The following is a 22,222-nucleotide window of genomic DNA, read 5'->3' as shown; positions in this document are numbered from 1 at the left end:
CCTCCTCTGAGAAATAAACACAACAGCAGCTCATCAATAAACATTTATTTGTTTCCATTCATATTTACACACAAGTATTAAAATATTTACACACTTTCAGCCCACTTGCCTGACAAATATTTTTGTGCAGTGCTATAGTTTATTTAGTGAATTCAGTCCTGCTTGCATTTCGTCAGTCAGTGAAAAGAGGGTTTGCATTACAGGCGCAAGGAAAATGAACACATCCTTGGACCGATTTGTGTGTAGAATCAAAAAGAAAGATAGAAAATATAAGTTTAATGTCTAAAGATTTTACAATTTCACATGTTCATAGAAAACACTTGCTACAGCAGGCCCATTGACTAACAATATAATTTTATGTAGATCAAGGCCCAATAAGAAATGAAACAGATGGAAAAGCGACATCACGAATGAACAGAGAATGGGTTTTTGACATAAATCAGGGTATGCTGATAATCACTGAGGAAGGAGGTGCTTGAGCCAAACACAAGGTGGCTTGTCGAGGTGTCACAACATGCAGACATGATGTAGCTGCCAGCACCAGTACTCCATGCACACAAAAAATAACCCTTAAATAACATTCACTCATTAAACAAGTGAAAAATGTTGGGCTTTCTTCCCTGACAACCATTTGGGGCTCAGTAGTTTCTCTCAAAAACAGATAAATTCAATGCATCAATTGTAAATAAATAATCCTAAATTCACAACCTATTGAGACAACTAGTGGTGCATAAAAGGAACATTAACATTGGACTAACATTGTTAAATATATATACTTAAAGTCTTTATAGAAACCTTTAGCATAGCAAAAATAATTCTGATAGATTACATCAAGTGTCAAATTCTATACATTTGATTTATACACTTTACCTAAAGAGAGTATATACACAAAGTGCAAGGAGGCACTTTAAACATGAAAATATAAGCTGTCGCTTATATGAAAAGAGAAAGAAATAATCCCGTTTTCACCTACGCTTGAACAGAGTTGCTACACAGAGTTGAACTCATAAACGTGGACTTTTTCAACCAACATCCAATGACCTTGTTGATACTGCTTCAGATTGATGCGAGTGCAGGAGGCGGAATTTAGTGTGCACTTGCTAAACAGACGTTACCATGGCTCATTACCTCTACATGCAGTTACAAGTGTGTTATTTAGATGTAGATCTGCAGTGTAAACTCTGAGTGCAGTAAAGCTGGAAGGTGGAGAAACGCCTTCCACGAAAGTGTGATTCTCGGTAATCTATTGAAATGAACAGTGGTAACTTTGATCCAGAAATGTGTTAGTCATCACACTGACTGCACTCTGCAGCTGACGTCGTCAAGGCAAGGTTGTCATATAGCAAAGAAATAAACAGTTTGAAAGAAAACAGAGCAATGCACTGGCCTGCGGAGAGCTTGAGACACCACCCCTCCTTCTTTTCTCTGTCTCGTCCTGTCTTGCTCTCAGAAACACACGTGAACGCATAAATTCCAGTACACAGGCGTACTTTTTGACTAGAAACAGAACGTGAGTGCTTCACTCATAAAGAACATATATACAAAAAAAGAAATAAATAAGAGGGAGGGCACCCTTCACGTACACTAATGTCTGCTTTGCGGCTCTCTGCAACACATCCTGTACTGTTTGTCGCCACATTTAGAGCGCACATGCTCTCCTCTTAGGGTCTAAGTCCTAAGCTTTGCTTCTTAGGCTTGACCATGATTGCGGCATCAGGGCGTAATCCCATAAGTCAAACAGTCAAAGGTAATGCAGTGTTTAACCATCATGCATTCACGTCATAATGCCGCACGGAGCAACGTTTTGTTCAGCTCTTGCTCTGTTTTCGTAAATCCAGCATGTATTTTGTATTTTAACCTTTGGTCTTCATGGAAATTGCATAGAAAGACAGAAATCACAAAACCATTGAGAGCAACTGCTATTCAGTATATAATATTCAATAATTCTCATGAGCTGATTTTGTTCATTTGTTCTGAGTCTATTATTACATTATCTCTCATTGGTCTTTATATAAAATTTAACTGGCAAGGCCATCATCCAACCATCATATCTCTGCACTTTGAGCTACAAAGAAAATGCTTCAATACAAAAGAAAAATGAGATGTTGCACATGGTCGAAGAATTCTTTCGTTGACAGAACAGGAAGCTTGCAGCAGCACCAAGTAAGGCCCTGAGTGTTGTCAACCACACAATTCTTTATTCTTCGGTACAAAGTGCACGAAATGCACCAGTTTGTTACAGTTTCTGTCTAATTAGCGCAAATGCAAGATCTAACACGAGTTGGTCATAGAGCCGTCTGTAGTTTGCTCCAGTTGCCACCCGGATGGGTAGCTGAAAGACTGGCCGACTGTTTGCTCTTGCGGTACGGTCGACTCTGCTAACGCTTCCTTTTTTTTCTCTTCTTTTTATATGTGTTTTTTTTTTTTGTTCTGTTTTGTTTTTATAGTTGCAGAAAGTAAAAGCTGTTGGAACTCAGGGTAAGGCGCAGCAGCATCTGGACCTGCTTTACTCGCATTTCCACGGTCCCTCCTCAACAAGAGAGAACTCTGCAGTCTTGCCATTTTTGCCCATGGTGACCTGTAAGCAATTATCAAGAACATCTAACTATGGGGCCAAGGCACCGTCATTTACAAAGCATCAGCGGTTGGGAGCAGAGAAGCCATTGCTTCAGTACATTCAGGCCATTGACCTTGGGGCTGACTTAACATTGAAGTACATGCCATCTCAAACACTGATACAATGATACAGTGATGCTGTGTACACGTCAGTGTGCTTTCTCAGTTACAAGCTTGTAAGAAAACGAGGCTGATTCTAGTTTTCCAGAGTTGGCCATGTATTTTATGGATTCTCTGCCCAACCGAATTACAATAACAATCAGAACGCAACTTTAGCATCAGACACAAAGTTGCATGATACAGACAATGAAATATCAACAAAAATACTGTATGAGTGGAAGTCTCTAATCACAACGATTTTGCTCTTGTTTGTTTAGAGGGCTAGCTACAATACTGATAGGAAGGGATCTTTGATAGGCATTTCATGAATGTATGCATCACTTTGGATGAAACATGGTGAAACAGCAGTCTTTATGTGTACCACCGGCTAGAAAAAGTCTTTCAAAAGATGGCCAATGATTGAAAACTGTAATTTGGTTAGGGCTGCCATAAATACATGTCCAATTAAGTAGACAGAAGAAAAATAAAACAGTTTCTTAATAAACTCAAGACATGCCACAAGAAAATGCAAATCAAATATAATTGATCAAATATAACAAGACATCAGGAATGGTTGATGCTTAAGAAGAAACACTTTCATTTGAATTTCATGGGAGTAAAACAGAAACTTTGAGGATTAAAAAAACAAAAGAGTATGATATGTAAAAAAGAACAAAGTCTGATTTTGATGAACCTGGCATCACAAAAACTGCTTTTTCATATAATTAACAAATATAGAAATATTTGTTTAGCTTTTCACCCTCTTTAAAAGCATTTTCCTCAATGGATATATGACATTTACTATTCACAAAGACGGACATAGACCAGCATAAGAAGTCACATAGAAAAGAAACACAAACACAGACGAGAAAAGAAAGACGGACACAGACACAGAGCTGGGGAGGATTGTCTACATACACGTCTCTATGTCCGTTAACGTGAAATGTACCTTGCAGTCGTCTATCAAGATTGAGTTGTGGTGAGCGTATACATTCTGGTTGGTGTTATTTTCAAAGAACGACTGATTCTTTGCCATCTCAAATTCCTCCATCCGGCTCTGTTGGGAGTCGAAGGAGTCGAGCTCGTGTTTGGAAAGGTGGTACACGATACCCGCTCCATAGGAGTCCCCGACCACGTTAACCGAAGTGCGGAAACGATCCCTGCAGGTGGAGGAGGAAAGCGGCGGGAAAGACAGAGAAAAGTAATGAGTGAAAGAAAAAGAGAACAAGACGAAGCAAGAAGAAGTGCCTTTTCGTTTGTTTTTCATTGAAATTGTTTTTTAATTTGGATTTTAAGCTGCGAGCAGCAGGAAAGACAAACAACACTGGGATGGATTTATAAAAGCACAAAACAGCAGCAGCAGCAATACACAGTAGAATACGTCGCTACTGAGGACACAAAGAGAAGAGGATTACTACACTGTGTGAATAAGTTAGTGATTCACGGTTAATTAATTTGTTAAAATGTATAAAAGAGTTTCAACCTTTTATATGAATCATTTAGCCCAAGGGTTAATAAGACCACAAGCAGCTTATTCCCAGATGAGTAATATGAGCATTGTTGCCAGCAGAGAGAGAGAGAAAAAAAAAGTGCCAACGCTTTTTGTCTTTTTGCAAACGGATTATGCACTCTAGTTATTTTAATTATGTTTCTGAATTAACCCAGAGATGTCAGTGAGTCAGCGAGTAGGAGAGCAGAAGAGCCGCATCTACAGGACGGCTATCAAAGCCTGACAGCCAGATTTGTTTACACCCCCGAAACATATGTTAGAGAACATGCTCAGCGCTCAGTCTGTAATGAGACACCCTGTACGTTCACATTAAAGTCAAGCATCTGTTTTGATGCTGCTCTTGTCAGTGCTGCGGTTTAGCTCTACACTCTGCAAACTGTGCGTGGAAATGTGCTGCTCCGGAAGGAAATGCAGAAAAACATACTGAAAGTTGTCAGGCTATAGACAAATAGATAACTGAATGATAAGTGTTAAAAGAGGATAGTGTGCTGGGCTGAATTTCATGCCATTTTCATCATTAACAGAGGAGAGCAACAGAAAGATGTGTCCAACCAGCTTCACGGTAAAGAATCAACTCGATTTTTGGAAAAAATTGCAAAAATAGAGTCATGCTCTGAAGCTCCCGTGGATAACTGTTATCTGGTTAAAAATCCGACATGATATGTTTTGCTGAGATGATGCCACACTCTAAAGGAAGCAAATACTGATTTCTGTCAGATAAGAAGCTAAAATCAAAGCCTTTGCATGGTGCTGCTATGCGTCTGTGTGTTTTGAATGAGTGCTGAACTTACAGCAGCCAGTCGACAGCCACCAGGAGGCTGATGTCCTGAGTGGGCAGCCCCACCGCCGTCAGGATCAGAAGCATGGTCACCAGTCCAGCGCTGGGGATGCTGGCTGCTCCCACGCTGGCCAGGGTGGCCGTCATACTACATAAGAGACAAGTTCCATACTTAGCAGGGGGGGCTCCAACACTGTTAACGTGCACCAACTGTATTTCTAGGAAAACTAGAAAGTGATGTTTTCTGTATTTAAAAACATTTTACTGTGTGCATGTTTCACTATATTTACAGGGGGACACTTCTTTGGTTTCGGTTAGTTTATTGACAAAATGTTACCTTGCAAATGTACCGTGCTATCTCTCTTCAGCCACGTTCTCACCTGACAGTAATAATCTGGCCCCAGTCGAGGACGATGCCATTCATCTGAGCGATGAAGATGGCGGCCACAGCCTCATAAAGCGCTGTGCCGTCCATGTTGATGGTGGCACCCACCGGGAGGACAAAGCGTGTCACTCTCTTGTCGATGCCCAGGTTCTCCTCTAAGCATCGGAACGTGACAGGCAAGGTACCGGCGCTGCGGCAAATAAGACAGGAAGAAGTGCTTTGGTGTCGCAGTCACAGAAAGGATGCAGCAAGGTTCGGTTTGCAAACTCTTCACACATTTGGCATTGAAAACTTGAAGAAATAAAAAGCTCTCCAAGCAGTTATAGACTGTCTGTTGAGAATTAATTTGACTGGGTCACACTTGATGTTGCAACACTTTTTAAACTTTATTACACTAATCTTCTATTCATACTGAAACAAATCCACTCTGAACTAAGGTAATTTATGAAATTCATAAAATAGACTAATGTAGGCTTTCATGAGTTTAACTTCACCAAAGAAACAAAAACTAGCTTGAATTTACTTGAAGGGTGAATTTCATGTAAAAACAACAGCAGCTGTGACTCAGCAGTTGTTTTGTGTGTTTTGTCTGATAATTAATCAGTATTTCTCATTGATGACGGAGCCGTGAGGAGGCCAGAACATGAGGTCACGCCAGGAGGGGAAAGAGTGCATATATGTGATTAATAAAACATCAAGTAAAGATATCCCACACAAAATGAGAAGCCATTCTTGGCAAGACCATTTTATAGTTAAAGGGTAAAATAAAGGGTGAAAAAATATGCAGCACACTCGAGAGGAAACCTGAATTTCATTTCACACTGAGCTCACCAGGATGAGAAAGTCTTAATTCTGGAATATAAATCACGACAAAGGCAGAAAATCACTCATACCTGGACGCTGTTCCAAGTGCCGTGACCCAAGCTTGGAATATCCCCATGAAGAACTTGAAGGGATTTTCTTTTACTATGACAAAATATATCAGCGGAAGGAAGATCCCTCCATGGATGATGAGACCCACTATCACAGTGACCATGTACATCCCCAACTGCCTCGCAACCACCTCCAAGTCAGCAATGGAGATGATCTTTCCGCAGATGAGGCAGGCTATACCAAGAGGGGAGTACCTGGAGATGGACACAGGATATGTTTGTGATCAGGGCTGCAGGCAGATTGATAGCATTTTGAAGATATTAAGATGCAGCATTCGTTAGCTCAGATGAGTTTCTGGGCTTGGCGGTGTCTCTGAATGTGGAGCACAGGGTGCCTGCTGTGGTTAAAAACTTACCACATGATCGCCCCAACGAGCCTCATCACAATCTCATTCAGGACGTTGAAAAACTCCAACATCAGTTTGGCCTTTTCTCCCATTTTCCCCATAATGACTCCAAAAGCGACAAAGAATCCGATCAAACCTGTGACATGCAGAATACAGTAATGTTAATTTAGTCTACAAGTGTCCTATATTCATGTATTTTGACACGGCACTGCATCCAGAAGCTTATATTTAAAGATTTTCTATTACTAAATGTGATTGTGTAGCAGTGGTGGTGGTGAGTGTTTTCTGAGTGTTTTCTAGTTCTTATGTAACTGAAAGAAAAAAAAAAACTTGTGCTTTTCTTCTACAACTGCTGCAGTGGGTGTGTTTCAAACTTTTCACCTACCCAGGACGTTCATCCCACTCTTGAACTGAAGCGACCTTTTGACTGTGAACTGTGGAGGTGCTTTGGTTCTGTTGGTGGGCACTGGAACTTTGGTGGTTACTGTCTGGATCTGAACAAGAAGCAAAGAAAAGAACAAACAGTTGGAGCAACTGACATATGAATCAGACTTTTTTATGGTGGGTGAAAACCTTTTTTTTGAGACTCCTACCTGCTGAAAGCAGGCCTGCACCAAGTTCTCCGGGAAAAGATTTCGGATGAGATCGAAGAAAGCGTCCACGCTGGACACCTCGTCGTTCTTCTTTCCCTGGCCAAGATTAGCCCTCAGCTTGGGGTTCCCGGGGTGGATGAGCAGCACCAGGACCACTCCCAGGACGGCTGCAATCACTGTCGTAGACATGTAGTAGACCATGGCCCTGGTGCCTAAGCGGCCGCTGGATTTGGCGTCCAAACCGGCTAATCCTGTTGGCATAGGATGTTTTACAGGAAACCAGAATAAGTGTCCAATATTGTTGTTGCATGGATTCTTGGTGACAGTTATATTTTGTTTGCGCTAATAGATTTATAATCTCTGCATTTTTGCATGTTAAATCTGACCTCTTCTTCTGAAATAGCTTTAAACATTCTCATTAAGTTGATAATCAACCAAACAGCTGCTAATGTCAGCCCAGTCAGACCAGCTCGCAGCATCTGCACAGCGAAGCCTCCACACATCAGCGTTACCTCATTTACATAAGAGGTGCTGGTGTTGTGAGTCTGGCTGAGGACATATTGTGCAGATATATTGGAAAAACTAATTCTGTACCCGAACATTTCATGAGACTCGCTTCCAAAGTGAGACGAAACTTAATTACACATTTGTACTTAGCAAGACAATTGGACTTATCTTTTGAATTCAGTTTCAATTATCCAGTCTGACAGCAAGTGATTGTAACGCTGCTTATCTGTTGACTTGTGGCGGGACGACATGTCTCCACCTCCAGAACAGCACATGATGAATAGCAGTGGTCTTCAACACGTGAGTTGTTGACTGAGGGTAATTGAGTTTGGTAAAGAAAGAGTGTGTGCAGCCTCTTAACATGGTTGTGGAGAGGCACACTGTGCTATAGACAATATGTCCAATATCATATTATCATCAGATCAGCTGGAGAACTGGACTCTGCTGGGAAATGAATAGGATTTAGTTTTATCTCTGACAGTTTTGAGTGATTATTAGGGACCGTATCCAAAGCTGGGTTATCTTTTTTTTTTTTTTTAATCTTCTTTTATAAAGCAAAGATGTTCAGCATCTTAAATGTGATTTGACATGTCGAGTTATGACCACATGACATTTTTCAGACATGTCTAAAATTCTTATTTTTTTGTTTTTCAGAATTAGTATGAGGTTTATGTTTCCACAAGAAAATAATTTTAAGTGTTTAAAAACAATAACATCTGCGTGAGTTGTGTCTGTGTGCCTCCCGTCCTCCACACAGGCCTCGTCTATACCCATAATGGCCGAAAAAACCTGCCCACTCGCTCGTCTCTCCTGTTGCAGCTCAACTCCCAGAAAGCAACAAGTCGCACCGCGCAACCTCATTTCAGGACAGTTGTCGGCAAATTGAGCAGAACGTTCGCAGCAGCTACTGTACTGTATCTCACCCACCTGTGACCAGGCTGGAAACAACAAGAGGCAAAATAAGCATCTTCAGCATCCTCATTAGGATCTCCCCAGGGAAGGCGATGATCATAATAACGTCAGGAGGGAGAGGCGATATGTGCCGCAGCAGCATTCCAGCAATGGAACCCAGAAACACACCTGAGCCGGCGAGAAAACACAAATCAGACACACGACACTTAAAGAGTCTAAATGACAGCGTGTCAGCATGTGCGGTAAATAAAATTTGCTCATTAGAGTCTTAATTAACATCACAGCCTGTCATCTGAGAGTCGCAGTGCCACAATGTTAGCAGACACTGTCGTAACTTTACACATGTGTGATGAATAAAACTTTACCGTACGGAATAAAGACACCAAGAAAATCTAACGTTGACCAGAATGATTTCACAGCTCCTGTGCGTCTGTCAGCAGACAGAGAGTGCAGAAAGGACTTGTTACAAAGAAAAAATAGTTCATACTCTACTGCATTTAAATGAAATATTAAAACATCTCCTCACTTCAGTGTCTGACAGTGTAATTTAAAAGCAATGTGACCCCAGAGACAGAACATCATGTAACTCTTCTGCTGAATGCTATTTCAACATCCGGAAAGAAGCTGTGAACTGTTTTCATATCTGAACGGTATGTAGTGAAATGCTTTGGCTTCACGTCGGGCAGCACCAGTGTCTCAGTGGTTAGCGCCATCGTCTCTCAGCACGAAGGTCCTGCATCTGAAAGACTGAGGCCTTCCTGACTGACGTTTGTATGTTTTCTTCATGTGCGGATGGATTTCCTCCTGATGTTCCAGACATGCAGGGAAGCATAATTGCCCGAAGCTGTAAATGTGTTTGTCTGCCTGGGTGTTTTAGTGCAGTAATGGATGAACAACCTGTCTAGAGTGTATCCTGCTTTTTGTTATATGCATGCTGGGAAGTGGTTCCAGCACCATGAGTAGAAAATGGATGGCTTGTGGATGGAAGTTTTGCGAGGTAGCTGGATTTGTGAGACCACGCTAACCGAGACTCTCCATCTCCAGTCTTCAGGTTATGCATTAATGGCCAAACCGCCGTCATTTTAGACCAGTCAGCATCCGCTGAGGAACTACTGGCAGCAAAACAACAATGGCTGCAGCTGGAGAGGTTAGCGTAGATACCGCCATAGCATCATTACGCCAGAACTGGAGAGTACTACTTCACTGAAATAAGCAAAGAGCAGCACTGAAGGCTTTTCTCCGTGGAAAACACGTCTTTGCTCTTATCCACAGTGGCTTCAGTAAGAGCTGCATCACGTGGTTCGTTATTCTGGTTGAAGTTTTCAAGGACGACCTCTGCGATGGTTACGTGTAACAAACAAACTGCCACATCAGGTCGGATAAGAGTATCACAAGCAGAAAGTTACCAAGGATTGTGAGAGTGAGAACCATGTTCTTCATGATTTTATCGCACACACTGCCGCATGCACTCTCAGTGCTTTCCACGCTGGGCTCCAGGTGGCTCTCGTCCATCCTGACTTCCACTTGCTTCTGCATTTTGTTGGCACTGAAAGAATAAAAAAAAGAAAGAGAATTAACTACTGGCAGGTTTTTTTTGGTTGCACTGATGAGTTTCTGGACTATATGCTGTATTTTTTTTAATGTATTTTGATTACAAAGTGGCAGACATGTTTAGCTATGATCTTTGCAGCAAAGAGAAGACAGACAATGTTAAGCAAGGTTAAAAATAGAGGAGGGGTTACACTATGATAACGAGTACAGCTGGACCTTTGCCATCCAATTATTTCTGAGTATGAAGCAAAAATGAAGCTTTATGTTGCTGAGACAGCCGTTATAAGTCACAGACATAAATTAGCAGTGCCTCCAGCTTGGTTGTGCGTTCCAACGTATGTTATTAGGAACATCTATTGGTGGAAAGCCAGTTAGGGATCATAGTCTTGTTATTGCAGCTCCTGCTGGTTGGCTTTTGGTGGTCAATGTGTAATTCCCGAGAAGGGAAGGAACTCACCAAAGAGGAAAAAGTATTATATTATGATGCCATTATGCTTAAACGCTGCCTATATTCAGCAATTAGAAAAATTCATGACAGTCATGAATTCATAACATTACATACAAGACTGCTATTCAAAAAAAATGTCATTAAGAAATTAATGGGGGCACACGCACACACGATTAAACTCAACTAATGCTGCATACTACTGAAAATTTGTGAAAAGTTTGCAGATGGCCTTCCATAATTAGCGACTGACATTCCCAGTCACAGAATCAGTAAAAGGCCTGTTTACAATCTGCATTTTAAACAAATCATTTCAGTTTTGCTCGATGCGTTTGAATAAACAGAACGACAGCTGTTACTCATATCGTCCTCTCTGAGACTCCTGCTTCGGTTGGATGTCTGCACATGGTAATTTATGATAAACTGACATATTCTACTTCTGTGTTGAATAAAATCTAATAGAAATGAACCCTGGATGTATAGATTTATAAGGGCAGGCATAATGGGGAGGCAAATACTTTATATATTCTATATATTCACATGTTTATGTTACATGGTCAGTGATTCAGCCTTGTGGTTTTTGTGAGTTTCCAGGACTTTGCAGGTGCTTTCATTGCTGAGAGATCTTAATTTCAGATAATGATAGCATCCATCTTATGACCCGTTCCTTCATCACTGCTTCATCATGTCACTGAAGCAACAAGCATCTCAGGTTTGTTGTGGTGTGGCGTAAAGCCTCTTTGACTTAAAGATCAGCTCTCCCCTGTGTAGCCTTTAAATCTTCTGTAGACCACAGACGTGCACAGTTACGTAACAGTGAATGTCAACCTGTGTCATTTGGACACTCTCGACCTTCATGACTTGAACACCTGGAATATTAATGTTGGCAGCAAGCGTGGCATAAAGACACTACAGCTTCTCTCAGCAAAGGTTGTGCATCAAGTGAAAAGTTTCCTGCAGAAAAACTAATTCACAATAAGTGTGGAAACAAAGCTTTAATTATAGGCAATGGAGACACTTAATGCACTCTACTTCCCACATCCAACATCAGATAGTCTGATACTTCATTATTTGAATGACTGTCTGTAAAAGACATCAAAAGGAGCAGGGAACATACAAGGTAAGGAGAGTGCAAGTGCCAAGTCAATCACGACTGTCTACTCTGTGCTCTAGCATTAATGAGACTTAAGCCTTTTAAAGAGGATAAAATAGCACCTGCAGTACACAAGTGATTGAGTTATATAACGGAAAAGGGGCTTCCCAGGAAAAGTCAAGGTGTCACCACTCCCTGCCTGACGACTGTTATGCAGGAGATTACTGATTTAAACACCAAACATCAGTGTTCAGACCAAAGGTCTCTACGAAGATAGCTACTCCAAAAGCCTCGGATGAGTCGTTCAAGAGCAAAAACACTTAATGAATATGCGGTGTTAGGACAATAAAAGGAAATACTTGAAAAGGTGACAGATGCAAGCAAGAAGTCACACAAGATACAGTACACTCTATCCAGATCGCTGGTTGTGAGGCTGATACAAAAGGATCAGAACTGTTCAGAGTGTCTGTGTTTAAAGAGCGATGACAACATAATCTGAGCAACATCATAATTACTCTATTAATGCACTTTACCCTTAAAGCAGTTTTTTCCTGGAAACCAGACAATAGACCTAAGCAATCATTGCGTCACCAAAGCATCATTCAGCTTTCAAGGGAAATCTGTAAAGGAGCTGCTGAACATTACTTTGATGGCAACTCTTCAATGCCAATGTTTTGATGACTCATCTCACAACCTACTACCACATCACTATGCACTTCTTATTATGCTTACCAGTTGTTTTTTATGTTGCTTGGGATTGAGATTGTACTTGTGGAGAGTTACTATACGGCCATCGGCAGCAGTGAAAAAAATAACAAATTCATGTCTTATGCATGAGTAAATCCAGTCAGAACCTCCAAAAAAGTGTTGTATCCCTTCAGAAAGGTCTCTTCAGTCCTTGAAAATCTGCAGATCACTTCTTCCTCACCGTTCGATGTATATCCACAATCACAGGTGCCTGCTCATTCAGCTGCAGGGAGGTGTGTAAAGGTGAACTGACTAACTTGGAGGTCTGACAGGAGTCTCCCAGACGCAAAGGGTGGAGTCAAGCAACTGAGATTAGCGACTGTTGAAACCCTTGTTGCTGTTTTTTTTTGCTTAGTTTATTTGTTTACGTCTGCCAGAGGGAACGATTTACTTTGCTTTGGATGTTGAACAATATAAAGTCTCAGAAGGTTCTGAGTCAGTAAAAAATATATGTAAAGTGTTAAGGTCATTGACTGGCTCCTACTACAAATGGTGTTGGGAAGTTTCAAACTGGAGCTCATTAGATTTCCTAAATCACAAAGCAATGCATATTCATCTGAACAGTTCTTTAAGCATCCACATGCTGCACTTGCAGAACTTAAGTACCGATGCTTACTAAGAGCCACAAAGTGCAGCTTTGCTTTCATTTGTACAGACCTTTCAAAAAAAGTCAGGAGTTTTAAAACACCTTGGCTAAACACAATCACTGGGGATGTTGTCAGTAGCTGTGGCCCATAATTAATTTGACCACAGAGTGGCATCGTGATGGGAGAAGTGGGAGATATTGTGCTGCTAAGTTTGTGTGCAGCTGATTGGCTCTGTTGACCAATTTCATGCATTTGCTAACATTTAAAGGGAGAAAATTGAGACTTTCATGTGGCTCTCTTCTTATTAATCTGAGTCAAGTATCATACTTTATAATGTCTGATGTGCTGTCTGTGGATAATTTTAAATGACTTGCTGCTACTCGTGTGCAACCAACAAATGACTTGCACTTAGGTTTATTTTCGCGCTTCATTAATATGTGAGCCAGTGAAGAGAAATAGACAATAGCTTTCAAATTAAACATCAAAAAGCTTCAAGGAGAACTCATTTAGCAGCAGAATGAAAGTTGATAATGAGAGCAAAAGAAAAATACTGATTGCAGCTGTTTCCTCCGTACTTTTTGAGTATTTCATCAAACATCAATTATGGCTTATATTTGGATAAGATTTCTTATTTCTTACTGATTTTAATGGAGGATTTGGCATGCAAGCTGCTTCTGTCAGTTCTGTTCCTCAGTTTAAACCAGCATTGGACTGCTTGAGATGACTTGATCAGTAGGATGACGGCAAAGAAAAAAGCAAACCAAGGCAAATATGAGCTTTTCATGAGTTTAGAAAGTGCATGTTTGTTGTATTCCAATAATTTGGCCTCGACTGTGCTGCTCTGCCTGCACAAGATCTTGCTTTCAAGTCAGAAATTCTGCACAGCAACAATAAGAGTGAGTTAGGCTTTGATTTGAGGTATTTGTAGAGACGCAGCTGTTTAGTGCTGCTTAGTCACTGAGTGTGTGACCATGGCTTCTTTTAGTTTCACAGCCGTGGTGCATGCAGTCATTGTGATCGTGTTGCCAAGGCAGCATTCATTCTTTAGTGATCGGTTGGGGTGACTGGCTTTTTATGTGGACAATTACCAAGGTGTGTGTGAGATGTCACTGCCGTCATTTGAATGTTTTAACAGTTTGCTCCTATTTGGTTTATTGTTATGGGGTCAGTCACGATGCTGTGCAATCTCTAATGCAGGTTTTAAGCCTTATTAAGTCTTATCCACAGTATAATTTTGCTGTTAAAATGGGGCTCTGACAGCTTGACCATGTTACTGCTTTATCCCTTGATGTGGGAATCAAAGGACTGCTTGGTCGCAGTTTGCATAGTTACTGGATGTAAGCGTGTTGAGTAGTTGACAGTTTATATCCGTGAAGTGTGTGAAGATTCCCATTACTTCGCTGCTCTCAGAGCTTGGACAGGGAGAAGAGAGGCAGTCTGAGAGCACATGGCAAAGCATTCGCCCATGCAATTCCACACCTGGCTCCACCTTTTCTCCCCTCAGCACCAAGCCGACCTCATGCTGCAACACCTGACAACACACACCACGCTTAGACAGCAGGTGTCTATAATTACCTAATCTGTTCTGAGCCATCCTAATCCAGCACACATACACACCGAGATGGATCAGACGCACTCAGAGAACAAGTCTACAGCTGTGATATCCTACAACACATTTCCACAAATCATAAAACAAACGTGGTCCTGATAGTTTATCACTTTGCTGCAATCAAGTAATTTATTAGTTTAATACAAAGGTGATGACCAAAGCTGTTTTGTCATTGTAAACCACAAATTCAACCTCTGACCTAATATTAACCTACATCCACACATTAAAGCATAAACATGGACAGAAAACCACATGAGCACATGTAAATTTTGTGGTTTCAGTCTCATCTGTCCTGTTTTGACCTGTTAGAAGGTTGTTGGATTGATGAAGGATTGACTGATTAATTGACTAATCCTGCATCCTGTGTCCTGCATGCTCACATGACATTCATGTACAAACCTGATTCCAACAAAGGACGCTGTGCAGAACGTAAATAAAAACAGAATGCAGTCATTTGCAAATGAACTGTATTTACCGACAATGTAGCAGTGATATCCTTTATCCAATCATGTGTTCACAAAGCGGTGAACGTCGCTCCATCCTCGCTTGTGAACGACTGAGGCTTTCCAGGATGGCCCTTTCATACCCAATCAAGATACTCTCACCTTTTACCAATCAACCTGTTTACCTGTGGAATGATCCAAACAGGCGTTTTTGGAGTTTTTCCACAACTTTTCAGTCTTTTCTTGCTCCTGTCTCGACTTATTTGAAACATGTTGGTGAGTGAAAGAGGAGGTGGACAAAAATAACTTTACAATGCATCCTTAAAAAACTATATCCCTACAGTAAATATCAGTTAGGTGGAGCTGAATATTGTCCCGTTGTTGAGTGAGGGACATTGTTTGTCTTTCTCCTTCCATTATTTTGCATTGTTTTCCGCTAATGCACCTGCGCGGTGGTCAGGGAGTTTCTTTCTTTAAATCTAAAAACTTTTGCCAATCATAGATTTTATACTGTGAATTGAGGTTTCAAGGAGAGACAAGACAACTCCCAGACACACACAGATGCCTGATATTTTGTCCATCTTAGATACTGTAGGTGCAGTGCATGGCCTATCTGGTGGGCAGGCATCCAAACACGCCATTATTCCTCATCAGAGCGATAAGCAATCACAGAATCATCAAAAATCTACAGTGGAAAATGAGCAAACACACAAATCCTACATCCAGAACAAAACTGCCTTTCAGTGACATAACCCTTAGTGATCTCCAGTACATATACTCATCATCACGGCATAAAATAACATCAGAATATTAATAAAAACAGCAGAAACAGTCAAATTCAACAGCAATTTGAATGTCAGTATCAAATCAGTATTGCTATACTGGCTTTAGCTGAATAAATAGATGAATGCAAGGAGTTAAGAACAGAAATTTCACAGCCCTCGTAAATAAAATCTTAATGTTAAGCCGATATAAAACCAACCTCAGTATGTTACAGCAGGCCCCTGAGGTACAGTAAGAGCAAACCCAGCTCTCACATGCCAGGAGATCTGTCTTAACCTGGAACATACCCAGAGGGGCAGCAGCAGTCAGTTCATGTTCCCCATCACTGAGCATCGTCTGTAAGCCTTAGGTTTGCTTACTGTAAGCATCCAAAATATAAGAGTTTTTCATGTTTTCATTTATGTACAATTTACCTCAACTATGGAACCACACCGTCCAAATGATCCGTTGTACCTCACAGGTGTTTACGCCTTCTACAAATGTAAATAAAAGCTAAACAGAATACAATTCCCAGCATTCTCTAACCCGGGTTACATAACATAGACACGTGCTCGCTGTGGATGTGGAAAGTCCATTACCTGCACACAGAGGTCAGCCAGTACGTAAAATAGCAATAATTCAATGGGTCAGAAACAATGAGGATTAATGGGCTCTTCTGACGGCTCCATGTGTCAAACTGTCAACACCTTTAGGGATTTCATGCTTTCAGATCAGTTAAATATTACATGCTTCACTGCAGGTTTAAAAATGGACGTCGCATCTGCTGTAGACGAAAAACACCTTTTCAAAAACTAGATAAATATCTCTGGAGACTGAAAATAGAACCAAACCTTTGCTCACAGTACAGACAATTATATTTAACAATAAATTTCATTGATTATATCCAAATGAAGCATTTGATGCACCGCAGTTTTTAGGGTATACATTCATTTACAGTGGCCAAAAACCCAATGCAACCCACACAGAGACATTTCAGCTTAGATGGTCGTGGCATTATGAGCATTAACAAAATCATACTGCAGAGAGCCACGAAGTTAAACACAATTATTCTTCAAGCAAATAGCAAAGACTTGAAGCACTTCTCTTCATAGAACAAATGGGAAAATGCAAATGAGGTAAGACAATTTCAAATGATTCAATGCAACTGTTTAAGTTGGAGTCTCGTGTTTTTCTTGTTTTCTTGTCGCTTATTTCTGCAAAACTGTTTATTGGCTTCAATTGATACATAGTACTTACATATATTTCTATATATATTAGCATAATAAAATAAAATAAAAAGTAATGATCTGTGGTGTAAGAGGGGTTCAGCAGATCATTTCCAGCATGTCTAAAAGTCACAGATGATGTTCTTCATTAAATCTGACCAATGAAAAAAGTCTAAACATGGACTAAACTCTACCACACTTTAACTGCTGAAGACATGTCAGCCAAACTTTTAAGATTAAATACGAGCAGGGGGCTACATGAGAAGAAAATGCAGCAGTGCATCAAGCGTTGTGGTGATTTTGCCAAATTGGAATCAGTTTCACCAAAGGCTCAAAGTTGTGTAAAAGAGGATTTCCAGCAGGACAGTGGCCTAAGTCTGTGCAGTCTGAGGACCAGTCCAGTGATCTGATCATTTTTAACAGGCGAGAATAGCCCAAAGGGAGCAGTATTCTTCTCCCGGATGTGGACGGTAAGCATGTTAATAATGCTAGTTCTTCAAAATGTAGCTGTAGCAGGTTAACTTCCTCTGTTTCGGTACATGCTCCACTTCCAGGTTGCACCAAACACCTACAGTGACAACTATATCAACCGTCATCAGAATGTTGAAACCCAACCAGAGCCAAAAAGTAGAAATCATGTTGAGGTTTGGGTGCAGTCATGTTGGCTGGGCTAACCTACTTTACATGCTGCTTTCAATGTCCTTTAATGAAAATACAAGCAGGGAAAACATGCTTGGAAATTAGCAGTATGGAGGCATTTTAAATTAGTCACCAATGCAGATAATAATGAAGCTGTTGGTTATGTAAAACGTGTGGGGCTCTGATGAGATATGACAGCAAGAAGACTGGGAACTCAGCCTCGCAACGACATGTGGACAAAGGATGCAGGCTGAACAGTTGCGTCACAGGGAAACAGAAACTCAGTGCTTTAGCTTGTCTTTGGTAGCTGTACGTATATTTTCAGCAGCACAGATGCCACTGAATAATCCTAGAAATATTATAGAAATACTACAGGCTACAAGGTGTCTGTATGATGATGCATGACCAAACATTGCTACTTGTCACTTTGATCATGAAGCTGACGCTGCTCTGTAGAGTACATAGTATAGAAACAAGTATTTATAATGGAGAATACTATAGATCCAAGATTAAACTGAAAAAGGCTCAAATCATTACAAACCAGCCAGCCAGGATTTATCAGCACACAACACAGTTATGCTACTGATATGTCAGCACCGTGGTCGGGCTCATAGTTTCTAACTTTCACAAACCTCAGTCAGATAAAGGATCGATGAGTCAGGCAGACTAGACGAACATATTCAACTAAACAACCCTCTCTGCCTCTCGAGGATGATGGGCGCCCACTGCTGAGATCTTGCATGGCTTTCCCTCCACACTCAGCTGACGTAAAACTCACTGATTGTCTTTAAAAACATGTAATGATGATCAACCAAAAAACTCTCACGGATGAATCTGAACAAATGTGGGTTCTCACTTTCTGCAAAGCGTGCAAATGAGGGATAAAATAGAAAATTTTCATTAAATACAACATACAACAAGCATTTTGTCTTATGTTTGGAAAAGAAAAAAAATTAAAAATCCTGAAATGTGCATTAACTTAAAGGAAAAAACATCCAGGTTTTGGCAGTTGGCTCAGACTTGTATAGCAGAGTGTCAAGCGAGTGTAAATAAGGATAAGTAAGAATAGGGTTGTAAAGTCTTTGAACAAATATAAAAAAAATGTGCTTTTAAAAATGCAACACAGCAGATGCACATAGCAGTGTAGGCTATGTACAGCAAACGCGCTAATAACGACGTTGTTTTGCGCCTTAGAGGCATGATGCATGGCAGGAGATGCTGTTTCAATGATTATTTTAATTACATCTTCTTGTCTTCTAAGAGCAGAGTTTCAGTTGGATCTGAGCCAGAGCTCAGCACCAGCTCCTGATTATGAGAGTTAGCTGCTCTTACTTATGCAGGAGATGTACAATTAAAAAATTTCAGATCGGATAAGCACCTCTTGACTTGCTCTGCCATCATGCCCTCCACTTGAAAATGAAGTTGAGAAGGAAATGCTGTTTCTACTCAGACTCATTTCACCAAGACCTCTTGTCCTTCCTCACACAGAGTAAGGCAAATTAAAGCTAAATTATGCAGCTAGGATTATATGCTTCTTTGCTGTCTTACTAAGTTGGGTGAGAAGATGATTGTTGATTGTTTCCATCTCTGTGCATTGAAAAGCCTGCTCCTGAAAGTGGTTAGCCTAGCTTAGTTGGAGGCAGTGGGAACCAGCTACCATTGACCCAGAAAAGAAAGACACATCTTTTAATTTTTCAAAATCTTGTTTACATGCTGTATCTTGTTAACTAGACATCCAAGTTTTAGTCTGGCTTTTATTTAGAGTTTAGAAAGTTTGTATGGCTGGCAACTTCCCAATGAGGACAGGACCTCGGAGATGCTGCGTGCTATCACTCTAAGCGTGCACTCTGCAATTAAATTTCAAGTGAACGTTTATTCGTCACTTTTATAGAAACATGCATTTTAGAGCTGATTAGAAACACGTCCAGTGAGTTATACAACAGTCTGACCCGATTTATTTTCAGTCACAAACAAAATAATCACATCAAAATAATCAGAAAACTCTTCTTGACATCTTACACTGCTGAAAATAATTGCACCTCCACCTCTCTCTACATCTTGAGTTTTTAATGTATTTTTGATCTAAAGCATTAAAACATGATTGTCATGCACAAATACTGTATCAGAAAAACTCAAACAAGTTCTGTTAAAAATGGCTTTTAGATTATTTGGACATCATGCCCAGCAGGGACAACGTGTCATTTCAGTGAGGGGACATGGATTTTTCTCCTGAGGGCCTCCAGCTAGCCCTCAGGGCCTCCTGCTGATGAGAAGCTTCAAAGTTTCTTTGATGCACGAGTAAGTAAGAGGGGCCCTTTTCCTTCAAGAATACTTTACAGGACTGCCTTCTGATTTTGTGAGAGCATGATACATACTCTACTGTTCTAAAAATAACATTTCATTTGGTAATTAACTGTGAGTGTACTCTGCCCAAATATACATACATGGTTTGTAACTTGTACATTATTGTTAATGGCTGTAGGTAAGTTATTTATTTTGGCTAATTTGAAGAGTTAGTGTAGGATAGCAATAAAAGCACAATGGATAGTGATGTCCTCCAGAGCAGTAAGGACAGTTTAACCTTTCTCCAAGGGCGCACGGTATCCAATGTCACACAATGAAATGTGCAGAGTGCACCGTAGTCACGTTCCCTGACAAGATGCACAAAAAAGAAGACGCTGTCTGATGTGCAACCCATCTAGTTAATTTTACTCAGAATTTACAGTGTAACCCTTCTGGCTATTCTTTTGAACTTCATCCTCTTGCAGCCTTGTCTCGAGCTGGGGAGCGTGGTGGGAGTGAGTCTCACAGAACACCATATCTCTAATGATGCACATGTGGCTCAAGGCCAGCAGTTTTGCATTGCTCTAAGAAACTGTCACTTCCATAAAATTGTTGGGTTGACTTGCTCCTGTCCTGAGATGTAAAGTCATTAATCTTTTAATTCACTAACATTTCTGTGTTTTTTTTTTTTGCATTTTAGGTGGACGAGGACCAACCAAGCTTATTTCAAGACTTTCTTTAGTGGTGGTTTTCACTGGTAGGCATTTTGCCAGTATCCTGATTTGAACTACAATAAGCCATTCACTCAGGAATGGGAGTGTAAATGCAACCAAACACAGCACCAAACATTACATTCAGGTATGCTTAGAACTGGGTCACAGCACTAACGACATTGCAACAACTCTAATAGCTACATGCCATACTGTACATGTCTAACCTAACAGCCACAAGGAGCGACATTCAGCATCGACATGTTGAATAACACTAGAGAAGATGAACTCTGGGTCATCTCTAGGTAAACAATTTGTTTTGCAGGCAGAATCGATTTCCTTTACATTTTAAATGACTTGTAATTACATGTTATAGTTACATGCATAAACAAATGTTCTCATGAGGAAAGGATGGTGTAATTATCCACCTCTAGCATCCTTAAATGAAAAGTGCTCACCTGTGGAAGTCTTGTCTTCTTTAAATTTGTTGTGTGTTTTCCTGATTGGGGTAAATATAATGTAGTAAATTTACTTCAAGTGTGCGTAGAATTCAAGTAGCATTAAGGTTAGCAGAGTTTTTGAAGAGAAATGATACAGGTGCTGCAGCAGGGTCCACCTCGTCTGCTACTCTATGGTATGGAAATCCTCACACCTCCCTCCTGCAACCCTAAACAAATAGCCTGCACATGCACAGTGTGCACACTGATGTACAGACATAGCAGTGGGGATTTGAGATGAGAGGTCAGTACCTCCTCTCAGGTGTGGGTGGGTGGGGTGTTCTCTCAGTTAAAGAGTAATAGATTAGCAGACTTTCACCCATTTTTAGCATCATGACATCATACACTAAGATGGAGACCTCTGCCAGTGCATTAAGGTCCAAACCCATAAAGTCAACGCAAATGCAAAAATTATAAAATGTGGTGAATGCATTTCTATTTGCAATGCATTAATGTGTTTCCTCATGTGGTGCTGTGAAGCTTAGATGAGCAGTGGAATCACTAATATGTTGCAGGATAATGCATTTTCTAGCCTTTCCTCATGCATTGGCTCACTTTCTTTACAGTAGAAATGCAATCATCAGCTGCTTTTTCCTCACAATACCGTTTGTAAGTTGCAGAGACAGACTACTGAGCTACTCATTGTTTAATTGGCCGGGATTAAAAGGTGTCCTGCACAAAGCCGCGGAGAGCACAGCGGGTGTCTGCGTCTCAGGAGTAAGAGCTAAGTTTAGCAAATCCTCTCAGTGTGTTTCTCAATGACAGCACATGTTGGAGAGTCTGCAGAGAAACTCACGAATGCATAACCTCACATGCGAACACGCCACAGACACACAGGTAGAGTGCATATTTACTGCGACAGATGAACACCTAGTCCTTACAAGGTGAACTGCCCTGCATGTGCACACAAGCTTGGAAATGCATGCAAATAAGATAAATAATGTCTCACCG

General features: G+C 40.7%; 1 protein-coding gene across 3 annotated transcripts; it reads right to left on the bottom strand.

Annotated features, from left to right (window-relative positions):
- Positions 1 to 30: 30 nt before the first annotated feature.
- Positions 31 to 21,462, bottom strand: LOC139329949 (excitatory amino acid transporter 2-like). 3 transcript variants are annotated; one of them, XM_070960635.1, is made up of 11 exons: positions 21,233 to 21,462; positions 10,086 to 10,225; positions 8,695 to 8,847; positions 7,261 to 7,511; positions 7,053 to 7,161; positions 6,677 to 6,803; positions 6,282 to 6,515; positions 5,384 to 5,578; positions 5,017 to 5,151; positions 3,665 to 3,875; positions 31 to 2,578 (listed from the first exon to the last, which is right to left on the bottom strand). In XM_070960635.1, exons 2-11 carry the CDS (start codon positions 10,213 to 10,215, stop codon positions 2,507 to 2,509), a joined length of 1,617 nt encoding a protein of 538 aa, XP_070816736.1. In that variant the 5' UTR covers positions 10,216 to 10,225; positions 21,233 to 21,462; the 3' UTR covers positions 31 to 2,506. The 3 variants fall into 3 exon arrangements, with proteins under 3 accessions (XP_070816736.1, XP_070816720.1, XP_070816727.1); XM_070960619.1 differs by having other exon boundaries at positions 7,053 to 7,511; XM_070960626.1 differs by lacking the exon at positions 21,233 to 21,462 and adding an exon at positions 12,501 to 12,728 and having other exon boundaries at positions 7,053 to 7,511.
- Positions 21,463 to 22,222: the final 760 nt, after the last annotated feature.

This window comes from Chaetodon trifascialis, chromosome 1 (genome assembly GCF_039877785.1).
Source record: "Chaetodon trifascialis isolate fChaTrf1 chromosome 1, fChaTrf1.hap1, whole genome shotgun sequence".
Lineage (NCBI taxonomy): Eukaryota > Metazoa > Chordata > Actinopteri > Chaetodontiformes > Chaetodontidae > Chaetodon > Chaetodon trifascialis.
This window is presented reverse-complemented; position numbering and strand designations above follow the sequence as displayed.